This window comes from Onthophagus taurus, chromosome 5, assembly GCF_036711975.1.
Source record: "Onthophagus taurus isolate NC chromosome 5, IU_Otau_3.0, whole genome shotgun sequence".
Taxonomy (NCBI): Eukaryota; Metazoa; Arthropoda; class Insecta; order Coleoptera; family Scarabaeidae; genus Onthophagus; species Onthophagus taurus.
Window position 1 is genome coordinate 10,852,708 of NC_091970.1, and position 12,381 is coordinate 10,865,088.

The following is a 12,381-nucleotide window of genomic DNA, read 5'->3' on the forward strand; positions in this document are numbered from 1 at the left end:
TTTCGTATTAATTAAAAGTGTCAAAAAAGATGCTAATTTAAAAATTCCTGGAAGCTGTATTTATTGAAATTAAGGAATGAGACTTATTCTAAATTAAAGCTCAAAGCTTTCTCTTTAAAATGATGTATAATAATTGTTGGGTTGGATTGGAAAAATATTGAGAAAAAAAATGTTGAAATAAAACTTACATTTTCGAATAACCTAAAAGTGTTAAAAAAGATGCTAATTTAAAAATTCCTGGAAGCCGTATTTATTGAAATTAAGGAATGAGACTTATTCTAAATTAAAGCTCAAAGCTTTCTCTTTAAAATGATGTGTAATAATTGTTGGGTTGGATTGGAAAGATATTGAGAAAAAAAAATGTTGAAATAAAACTTACATTTTCGTATAACCTAAAAGTGTCAAAAAAGATGCTAATTTAAAAATTTCTGGAAACTGTGTTTATTGAAATTAAGGAATAAGACTTATTCTAAATTAAAGCTCAAAGCTTTCTCTTTAAAATGATGTATAATAATTGTTGGGTTGGATTGGAAAAATGTTGAGAAAAAAAATGTTGAAATAAAACTTACATTTTCGTATAACCTAAAAGTGTCAAACAAAATGCTAATTTAAAAATTCGTGGAAGCCGTATTTATTGAAATTAAGGAATGAGACTTATTCTAAATTAAAGCTCAAAGCATTCTCTTTAAAATGATGTATAATAATTGTTGGGTTGGATTGGAAAAATGTTGAGAAAAAAAATGTTGAAACAACACTTACATTTTCGTATAACCTAAAAGTGTCAAAAAAGATGCTAATTTAAAAATTCTTGGAAGCCGGATTTATTGAAATTAAGGAATGAGACTTATTTTAAATTAAAGCTCAAAGCTTTCTCTTTAAAATGATATATAATAATTGTTGGGATGGATTGGAAAAATATTGAGAAAAAAAATGTTGAAATAAAACTTACATTTTCGTATATCCTAAAAGTGTCAAAAAAGATGCTAATTTAAAAATTCCTGGAAGCCGTATTTATTGAAATTAAGAAATTAGACTTATTTTAAATTAAAGCTCAAAGCTTTCTCTTTAAAATGATGTATAATAATTGTTGGGTTGGATTGGAAAAAAATTGAGAAAAAAAATGTTGAAATAAAACTTACATTTTCGTACAACCTAAAAGAATCAAAAAAGATGCTAATTTAAAAATTCCTGGAAGACGTATTTATTGAAATTAAGGAATGAGACTTATTCTAAATTAAAGCTCAAAGCTTTCTCTTTAAAATGATATATAATAATTGTTGGGTTGGATTGGAAAAATATTGAGAAAAAAAATGTTGAAATAAAACTTACATTCTCGTATAACCTAAAAGTGTCAAAAAAGATGCTAATTTAAAAATTCCTGGAAGCTGTATTTATTGAAATTAAGGAATAAGACTTATTCTAAATTAAAGCTCAAAGCTTTCTCTTTAAAATGATGTATAATAATTGTTGGGTTGGATTGGAAAAATATTGAGAAAAAAAATGTTGAAACAAAACTTACTTAACTAGATTAAACGAATTTTTCTAAAAAGTCGCCAGATCTAGTTACTTTTCCAATACCAACCTATTTTTTCCCCCCAAGCCTTTAGTTGGCACCCTCTTGAGGTGCAACTTCCTGTCTAGAATCGACGTTTCTATACTACTGTCACTTACATTCCTTGTCCTTTAAACGAGTTAATTTTCTTTTGATTTGTGTCTTGAAACAACATGGTACTAGTGCTGGCTTTTCGCTTTTCGGGTTGTTCCGTTGTTGTTTCTTCAAACGTTATCGTGCTTTCAGTTTCGGTCGTTATGGTACTCGTGGTTCTTTCCGTACTGTTTTCGGTGTTATTTTGAACATCTTCGACTTCATAAAAATAATAAGTGGCGTTGTAGCTATCGGTTATTGAAATTTTTGTGGTTTCTTCATCGGTCGTTCGTTTTAAATTAAGATTTTCCGTTGTTGACATGGTTGTAGTCGCCGTTTTGTTATTATTATTATTATTAGTTTTATTCATTAAATCGCCATATTTAACACTCATCTCGGGAAAAACAAATTTAGTATTCATAACATCATCGTTCTTCTTTGCCTCTTCACCATGCATCATCGATTTTAACGAATCTTGAAGTAACTCATTATCTAAATCTAAGCTTTTTGAGTATCGGCTTTTAAAATCTCTGTTGAAATATAAATCTTCGTTGTTGTTGTTGTTGTCATCTTGATAACTTTCTAGGATATCATTCGAAAGTAATTCAGCCTCAATTACTGATCTTTGCAATTGATCGCCGTACATTCGTTTCATTAAACCTTGATTTTCACGCACGAAATGTCTAACGGCGTTCCAAGGATATGTTGTGCCTGCTTTCGTGCAAAATGATTCTACCGATAAATCACAAGGGGGTTTTAACATTCTTGATGATTTATATCTTCTCCCACATGCTTCTTGTGACGAGGGAATCGATGAATCATAACCACCATAACATAACACGTTCGTTGTTGAGATCTAAAAAGTAAAAAATAATTAAAATAACAAATTAATTTCGAGAAATTCTTTTTTGAAGTTATAAAGGAATGTTTGAGGTTGTATTATACCAAATTTTAAAGTTCCAAAATCAATAATTCGCTTAACATTCACTTTTGAAAATCGCAAATTTAAATTGACATTTATTAAAAGTGAGGGTAAAAAAAAATTCGTCTCTTCAAAACGACTGAGAATTAAGAAACGAAACTTTTTGAGGTTATAAATTAACGTTTGAAGTTATGTTATACCAAATTTGAACTTTCCAGGATGAACCATTCATTTGATATACACGTTTAAAAATCGCTTATAAATTTGACATTTGTTAGAAGTGAGGTTAAAAAAATTTTTTTCTCTCCAAATCGGTTAGGATTTACGAAATGACACTTTTTGAACTTATAAAGGGATGTTTGAGGTTGTATTATACCAAATTTTAAAGTTCCAAAATCAATAATTCGCTTCAAATTCATTTTTGAAAATCGCAAATTTAAATTGACGTTTATTAAAAGTGAGGTTAAACAAAAAATTGGTTCTCTCCAAAACCACCAGGAATTAAGAAACGAAACTTTTTGAGGTTATAAATTAACGTTTGAAGTTATGTTATACCAAATTTGAACTTTCCAGGATGAACCATTCATTTGATATACACGTTTAAAAATCGCTGATAAATTTGACATTTGTTAGAAGTGAGGTTAAAAAAATTTTTTTCTCTCCAAAACGGTTAGGATTTAAGAAATGAAACTTTTTGAACTTATAAAGGGATGTTTGAGGTTGTATTATACCAAATTTTAAAGTTCCAAAATCAATAATTCACTTTAAATTCATTTTTGAAAATCGCAAATTTAAATTGACGTTTATTAAAAGTGAGGTTAAAGAAAAAATTGTTCTCTCAAAACGACTAGGAATTAAGAAACGAAACTTTTTGAGGTTATAAATTAACGTTTGAAGTTATGTTACACCAAATTTGAACTTTCCAGAATGAACCATTCATTTGATATACACGTTTAAAAATCGCTGATAAATTTGACATTTGTTAGAAGTGAGGTTAAAAAAATTTTTTTCTCCCCAAAACGGTTAGGATTTAAGAAATGAAACTTTTTGAACTTATAACGGGATGTTTGAGGTTGTATTATACCAAATTTTAAAGTTCCAAAATCAATAATTCGCTTCAAATTCATTTTTGAAAATCGCAAATTTAAATTGACGTTTATTAAAAGTGAGGTTAAAGAAAAAATTGTTCTCTCAAAACGACTAGGAATTAAGAAACGAAACTTTTTGAGGTTATAAATTAACGTTTGAAGTTATGTTATACCAAATTTGAACTTTTCAGAATGAACCATTCATTTGATATACACGTTTAAAAATCGCTGATAAATTTGACATTTGTTAGAAGTGAGGTTAAAAAAATTTTTTTCTCCCCAAAACGGTTAGGATTTAAGAAATGAAACTTTTTGAACTTATAAAGGGATGTTTGAGGTTGTATTATACCAAATTTTAAAGTTCCAAAATCAATAATTCGCTTCAAATTCATTTTTGAAAATCGCAAATTTAAATTGACGTTTATTAAAAGTGAGGGTAAAAAAAAATTCGTCTCTCCAAAACGACTAGGAATTAAGGAACGAAACTTTTTGAGGTTATAAATTAACGTTTGAAGTTATGTTATACCAAATTTGAACTTTCCAGAATGAACCATTCATTTGATATACACGTTTAAAAATCGCTGATAAATTTGACATTTGTTAGAAGTGAGGTTAAAAAAAATTTTTTCTCTCCAAATCGGTTAGGATTTGAGAAATAAAACTTTTTGAAGTTATAAAGGGATGTTTGAGGTTGTAATATACCAAATTTTAAAGTTCCAAAATCAATAATTCACTTTAAATTCATTTTTGAAAATCGCAAATTTAAATTGACGTTTATTTAAAGGGAGGTTAATGAAAAAATTGTTCTCTCAAAACGACTAGGAATTAAGAAACGAAACTTTTTGAGGTTATAAATTAACGTTTGAAGTTATGTTATACCAAATTTGAACTTTCCAGAATGAACCATTCATTTGATATACACGTTTAAAAATCGCTGATAAATTTGACATTTGTTAGAAGTGAGGTTAAAAAAATTTTTTTCTCTCCAAAACGGTTAGGATTTAAGAAATGAAACTTTTAGAACTTATAAAGGGATGTTTGAGGTTGTATTATACCAAATTTTAAAGTTCCAAAATCAATAATTCACTTTACATTCATTTTTGAAAATCGCAAATTTAAATTGACGTTTATTAAAAGTGAGGTTAAAGAAAAAATTTGTTCTCTCCAAAACGACTAGGAATTAAGAAACGAAACTTTTTGAGGTTATAAATTGACGTTTGAAGTTATGTTATACCAAATTTGAACTTTCCAGAATGAACCATTCATTTGATATACACGTTTAAAAATCGCTGATAAATTTGACATTTGTTAGAAGTGAGGTTAAAAGAATTTTTTTCTCTCCAAAACGGTTAGGATTTAAGAAATGAAACTTTTTGAACTTATAAAGGGATGTTTGAGGTTGTATTATACCAAATTTTAAAGTTCCAAAATCAATAATTCGCTTTAAATTCATTTTTCAAAATCGCAAATTTAAATTGACATTTATTAAAAGTGAGGTTAAAGAAAAAATTTTTCTCTCCAAAACGACTAGGAATTAAGAAACGAAACTTTTTGAGGTTATAAATTAACGTTTGAAGTTATTTTATACCAAATTTGAACTTTCCAGAATGAACCATTCATTTGATATACACGTTTAAAAATCGCTGATAAATTTGACATTTGTTAGAAGTGAGGTTAAAAAAATTTTTTTCTCTCCAAATCGGTTAGGATTTAAGAAATGACACTTTTTGAACTTATAAAGGGATGTTTGAGGTTGTATTATACCAAATTTTAAAGTTCCAAAATCAATAATTCGCTTTAAATTCATTTTTCAAAATCGCAAATTTAAATTGACATTTATTAAAAGTGAGGTTAAAGAAAAAATTTTTCTCTCCAAAACGACTAGGAATTAAGAAACGAAACTTTTTGAGGTTATAAATTAACGTTTGAAGTTATGTTATACCAAATTTGATCTTTCCAGAATGAACCATTCATTTGATATACACGTTTAAAAATCGCTGATAAATTTGACATTTGTTAGAGGTGAGGTTAAAAAAATTTTTTTCTCTCCAAAACGGTTAGGATTTAAGAAATGAAACTTTTTGAACTTATAAAGGGATGTTTGAGGTTGTATTATACCAAATTTTAAAGTTCCAAAATCAATAATTCACTTTACATTCATTTTTGAAAATCGCACATTTAAATTGACGTTTATTAAAAGTGAGGTTAAAGAAAAAATTTGTTCTCTCCAAAACCACCAGGAATTAAGAAACGAAACTTTTTGAGGTTATAAATTAACGTTTGAAGTTGTGTTACACCAAATTTGAACTTTCCAGAATGAACCATTCGTTTGATATACACGTTTAAAAATCGCTGATAAATTTGACATTTGTTAGAAGTGAGGTTAAAAAAATTTTTTTTTTTCCAAATCGGTTAGGATTTAAGAAATGAAACTTTTTGAACTTATAAAGGGATATTTGAGGTTGTATTATACCAAATTTTAAAGTTCCAAAATCAATAATTCACTTTATATCCATTTTTGAAAATCGCAAATTTAAATTGACGTTTATTAAAAGTGAGGTTAAAGAAAAAATTTGTTCTCTCCAAAACGACTAGGAATTAAGAAACGAAACTTTTTGAGGTTATAAATTAACGTTTGAAGTTATGTTATACCAAATTTGAACTTTCCAGAATGAACCATTCATTTGATATACACGTTTAAAAATCGCTGATAAATTTGACATTTGTTAGAAGTGAGGTTAAAAAAATTTTATTTTCTCCAAATCGGTTAGGATTTAAGAAATGAAACTTTTTGAACTTATAAAGGGATGTTTGGGGTTGTATTATACCAAATTTTAAAGTTCCAAAATCAATAATTCACTTTACATTCATTTTTGAAAATCGCAAATTTAAATTGACGTTTATTAAAAGTGAGGTTAAAGAAAAAATTTGTTCTCTCCAAAACGACTAGGAATTAAGAAACGAAACTTTTTGAGGTTATAAATTAACGTTTGAAGTTATTTTATACCAAATTTGAACTTTCCAGAATGAACCATTCATTTGATATACACGTTTAAAAATCGCTGATAAATTTGACATTTGTTAGAAGTGAGGTTAAAAAAATTTTTTTCTCTCCAAAACGGTTAGGATTTAAGAAATGAAACTTTTTGAACTTATAAAGGGATGTTTGAGGTTGTATTATACCAAATTTTAAAGTTCCAAAATCAATAATTCGCTTCAAATTCATTTTTGAAAATCGCAAATTTAAATTGACGTTTATTAAAAGTGAGGTTAAAGAAAAAATTTGTTCTCTCCAAAACCACCAGGAATTAAGAAACGAAACTTTTTGAGGTTATAAATTAACGTTTGAAGTTATGTTACACCAAATTTGAACTTTCCAGAATGAACCATTCATTTGATATACACGTTTAAAAATCGCTGATAAATTTGACATTTGTTAGAAGTGAGGTTAAAAAAATTTTTTTCCCTCCAAAACGGTTAGGACTTAAGAAATGAAACTTTTTGAGGTTATAAAGGAATGTTTGAGGTTCTATTATACCAAATTTTAAAGTTCCAAAATCAATAATTCACTTTAAATTCATTTTTGAAAATAGCAAATTTAAATTGAAGGTTATTAAAAGTGAGGTTAATGAAAAAATTTGTTCTCTCCACAACCACCAGGAATTAAGAAACAAAACTTTTTGAGGTTATAAATTAACGTTTGAAGTTATGTTATACCAAATTTGAACTTTCCAGAATGAACCATTCATTTGATATACACGTTTAAAAATCGCTGATAAATTTGACATTTGTTAGAAGTGAGGTTAAAAAAATTTTTTTCCCTCCAAAACGGTTAGGACTTAAGAAATGAAACTTTTTGAGGTTATAAAGGAATGTTTGAGGTTGTATTATATCAAATTTTAAAGTTCCAAAATCAATAATTCGCTTTATATACATTTTTGAAAATCGCAAATTTAAATTGACGTTTATTAAAAGTGAGGTTAAAGAAAAAATTTGTTCTCTCCAAAACCACCAGGAATTAAGAAACGAAACTTTTTGAGGTTATAAATTAACGTTTGAAGTTGTGTTACACCAAATTTGAACTTTCCAGAATGAACCATTCGTTTGATATACACGTTTAAAAGTCGCTGATAAATTTGACATTTGTTAGAAGTGAGGTTAAAAAAAATTTTTTCTCCCCAAAACGGTTAGGATTTAAGAAATGAAACTTTTTAAACTTATAAAGGGATGTTTGAGGTTGTATTATACCAAATTTTAAAGTTCCAAAATCTATAAATCACTTTAAATTCATTTTTGAAAATCGCACATTTGAACTTTCCAGAATGAACCATTCATTTGATATACACGTTTAAAAATCGCTGATAAATTTGACATTTGTTAGAAGTGAGGTTAAAAAAATTTTATTTTCTCCAAATCGGTTAGGATTTAAGAAATCAAACTTTTTGAACTTATAAAGGGATGTTTGAGGTTGTATTATACCAAATTTTAAAGTTCCAAAATCAATAATTCACTTTACATTCATTTTTGAAAATCGCAAATTTAAATTGACGTTTATTAAAAGTGAGGTTAAAGAAAAAATTTGTTCTCTCCAAAACGACTAGGAATTAAGAAACGAAACTTTTTGAGGTTATAAATTAACGTTTGAAGTTATGTTATACCAAATTTGAACTTTGCAGAATGAACCATTCATTTGATATACACGTTTAAAAATCGCTGATAAATTTGACATTTGTTAGAAGTGAGGTTAAAAAAATTTTTTTCTCCCTAAAACGGTTAGGATTTAAGAAATGAAACTTTTTGAACTTATAAAGGGATGTTTGAGGTTGTATTATACCAAATTTTAAAGTTCCAAAATCAATAATTCGCTTCAAATTCATTTTTGAAAATCGCAAATTTAAATTGACGTTTATTAAAAGTGAGGTTAAAGAAAGAATTTGTTCTTTCCAAAACGACCAGGAATTAAGAAACGAAACTTTTTGAGGTTATAAATTAACGTTTGAAGTTATGTTATACCAAATTTGAACTTTACAGAATGAAGCATTCATTTGATATACACGTTTAAAAATCGCTGATAAATTTGACATTTGTTAGAAGTGAGGTTAAAAAAATGTTGTTCTCTCCAAAACGGTTAGGATTTAAGAAATGAAACTTTTTGAACTTATAAAGGGATGTTTGAGGTTGTATTATACCAAATTTTAAAGTTCCAAAATCAATAATTCACTTTAAATTCATTTTTGAATATCGCAAATTTAAATTGACGTTTATTAAAAGTGAGGTTAAAGAAAAAATTTGTTCTCTCCAAAACGACTAGGAATTAAGAAACGAAACTTTTTGAGGTTATAAATTAACGTTTGAAGTTATTTTATACCAAATTTGAACTTTCCAGAATGAACCATTCATTTGATATACACGTTTAAAAATCGCTGATAAATTTGACATTTGTTAGAAGTGAGGTTAAAAAAATTTTTTTCTCTCCAAAACGGTTAGGATTTAAGAAATGAAACTTTTTGAACTTATAAAGGGATGTTTGAGGTTGTATTATACCAAATTTTAAAGTTCCAAAATCAATAATTCGCTTCAAATTCATTTTTGAAAATCGCAAATTTAAATTGACGTTTATTAAAAGTGAGGTTAAAGAAAAAATTTGTTCTCTCCAAAACCACCAGGAATTAAGAAACGAAACTTTTTGAGGTTATAAATTAACGTTTGAAGTTATGTTACACCAAATTTGAACTTTCCAGAATGAACCATTCATTTGATATACACGTTTAAAAATCGCTGATAAATTTGACATTTGTTAGAAGTGAGGTTAAAAAAATTTTTTTCCCTCCAAAACGGTTAGGACTTAAGAAATGAAACTTTTTGAGGTTATAAAGGAATGTTTGAGGTTGTATTATATCAAATTTTAAAGTTCCAAAATCAATAATTCGCTTTATATACATTTTTGCAAATCGCAAATTTAAATTGACGTTTATTAAAAGTGAGGTTAAAGAAAAAATTTGTTCTCTCCAAAACCACCAGGAATTAAGAAACGAAACTTTTTGAGGTTATAAATTAACGTTTGAAGTTGTGTTACACCAAATTTGAACTTTCCAGAATGAACCATTCGTTTGATATACACGTTTAAAAGTCGCTGATAAATTTGACATTTGTTAGAAGTGAGGTTAAAAAAAATTTTTTCTCCCCAAAACGGTTAGGATTTAAGAAATGAAACTTTTTAAACTTATAAAGGGATGTTTGAGGTTGTATTATACCAAATTTTAAAGTTCCAAAATCTATAAATCACTTTAAATTCATTTTTGAAAATCGCACATTTAAATTGACGTTTATTAAAAGTGAGGTTAAAGAAAAAATTTGTTCTCTCCAAAACGACTAGGAATTAAGAAACGAAACTTTTTGAGGTTATAAATTAACGTTTGAAGTTATGTTATACCAAATTTGAACTTTCCAGAATGAACCATTCATTTGATATACACGTTTAAAAATCGCTGATAAATTTGACATTTGTTAGAAGTGAGGTTAAAAAAATTTTATTTTCTCCAAATCGGTTAGGATTTAAGAAATGAAACTTTTTGAACTTATAAAGGGATGTTTGAGGTTGTATTATACCAAATTTTAAAGTTCCAAAATCAATAATTCACTTTACATTCATTTTTGAAAATCGCAAATTTAAATTGACGTTTATTAAAAGTGAGGTTAAAGAAAAAATTTGTTCTCTCCAAAACGACTAGGAATTAAGAAACGAAACTTTTTGAGGTTATAAATTAACGTTTGAAGTTATGTTATACCAAATTTAAACTTTCCAGAATGAACCATTCATTTGATATACACGTTTAAAAATCGCTGATAAATTTGACATTTGTTAGAAGTGAGGTTAAAAAAATTTTTTTCTCTCCAAAACGGTTAGGATTTAAGAAATGAAACTTTTTGAACTTATAAAGGGATGTTTGAGGTTGTATTATACCAAATTTTAAAGTTCCAAAATCAATAATTCACTTTAAATTCATTTTTGAAAATCGCAAATTTAAATTGACGTTTATTAAAAGTGAGGTTAAAGAAAAAATTTGTTCTCTCCAAAACGACTAGGAATTAAGAAACGAAACTTTTTGAGGTTATAAATTAACGTTTGAAGTTATGTTATACCAAATTTGAACTTTCCAGAATGAACCATTCATTTGATATACACGTTTAAAAATCGCTGATAAATTTGACATTTGTTAGAAGTGAGGTTAAAAAAATTTTATTTTCTCCAAATCGGTTAGGATTTAAGAAATGAAACTTTTTGAACTTATAAAGGGATGTTTGAGGTTGTATTATACCAAATTTTAAAGTTCCAAAATCAATAATTCACTTTACATTCATTTTTGAAAATCGCAAATTTAAATTGACGTTTATTAAAAGTGAGGTTAAAGAAAAAATTTGTTCTCTCCAAAACGACTAGGAATTAAGAAACGAAACTTTTTGAGGTTATAAATTAACATTTGAAGTTATTTTATACCAAATTTGAACTTTCCAGAATGAACCATTCATTTGATATACACGTTTAAAAATCGCTGATAAATTTGACATTTGTTAGAAGTGAGGTTAAAAAAATTTTTTTCCCTCCAAAACGGTTAGGACTTAAGAAATGAAACTTTTTGAGGTTATAAAGGAATGTTTGAGGTTCTATTATACCAAATTTTAAAGTTCCAAAATCAATAATTCACTTTAAATTCATTTTTGAAAATAGCAAATTTAAATTGAAGGTTATTAAAAGTGAGGTTAATGAAAAAATTTGTTCTCTCCACAACCACCAGGAATTAAGAAACAAAACTTTTTGAGGTTATAAATTAACGTTTGAAGTTATGTTATACCAAATTTGAACTTTCCAGAATGAACCATTCATTTGATATACACGTTTAAAAATCGCTGATAAATTTGACATTTGTTAGAAGTGAGGTTAAAAAAATTTTTTTCCCTCCAAAACGGTTAGGACTTAAGAAATGAAACTTTTTGAGGTTATAAAGGAATGTTTGAGGTTGTATTATATCAAATTTTAAAGTTCCAAAATCAATAATTCGCTTTATATACATTTTTGAAAATCGCAAATTTAAATTGACGTTTATTAAAAGTGAGGTTAAAGAAAAAATTTGTTCTCTCCAAAACCACCAGGAATTAAGAAACGAAACTTTTTGAGGTTATAAATTAACGTTTGAAGTTGTGTTACACCAAATTTGAACTTTCCAGAATGAACCATTCGTTTGATATACACGTTTAAAAGTCGCTGATAAATTTGACATTTGTTAGAAGTGAGGTTAAAAAAAATTTTTTCTCCCCAAAACGGTTAGGATTTAAGAAATGAAACTTTTTAAACTTATAAAGGGATGTTTGAGGTTGTATTATACCAAATTTTAAAGTTCCAAAATCAATAATTCACTTTATATCCATTTTTGAAAATCGCAATTTAAATTGACGTTTATTAAAAGTGAGGTTAAAGAAAAAATTTGTTCTCTCCAAAACGACTAGGAATTAAGAAACGAAACTTTTTGAGGTTATAAATTAACGTTTGAAGTTATGTTATACCAAATTTGAACTTTGCAGAATGAACCATTCATTTGATATACACGTTTAAAAATCGCTGATAAATTTGACATTTGTTAGAAGTGAGGTTAAAAAAATTTTTTTTTTTCCAAATCGGTTAGGATTTAAGAAATGAAACTTTTTGAACTTATAAAGAGATATTTGAG

The 12,381-nt window shown here is 27.0% G+C and overlaps 1 protein-coding gene and 1 long non-coding RNA gene across 2 annotated transcripts in view; one reads left to right on the forward strand and one right to left on the reverse strand.

The window, feature by feature from the left end:
• The window catches only part of LOC111423188 (uncharacterized), a 37,878-nt gene that overhangs the window by 12,121 nt on the left and 13,376 nt on the right, over nt 1-12,381 (forward strand). The gene's annotated exons all lie outside the window — the stretch shown is intronic.
• LOC111423070 (Spaetzle domain-containing protein 4) overlaps nt 1-12,381 on the reverse strand; it is a 31,157-nt gene that overhangs the window by 5,446 nt on the left and 13,330 nt on the right. The window contains exon 2 of the mRNA XM_023056323.2: nt 1,672-2,501. Coding sequence (XP_022912091.2) covers nt 1,672-2,501 — 830 coding nt within the window. The remainder of the gene's footprint in view (nt 1-1,671; nt 2,502-12,381) is intronic.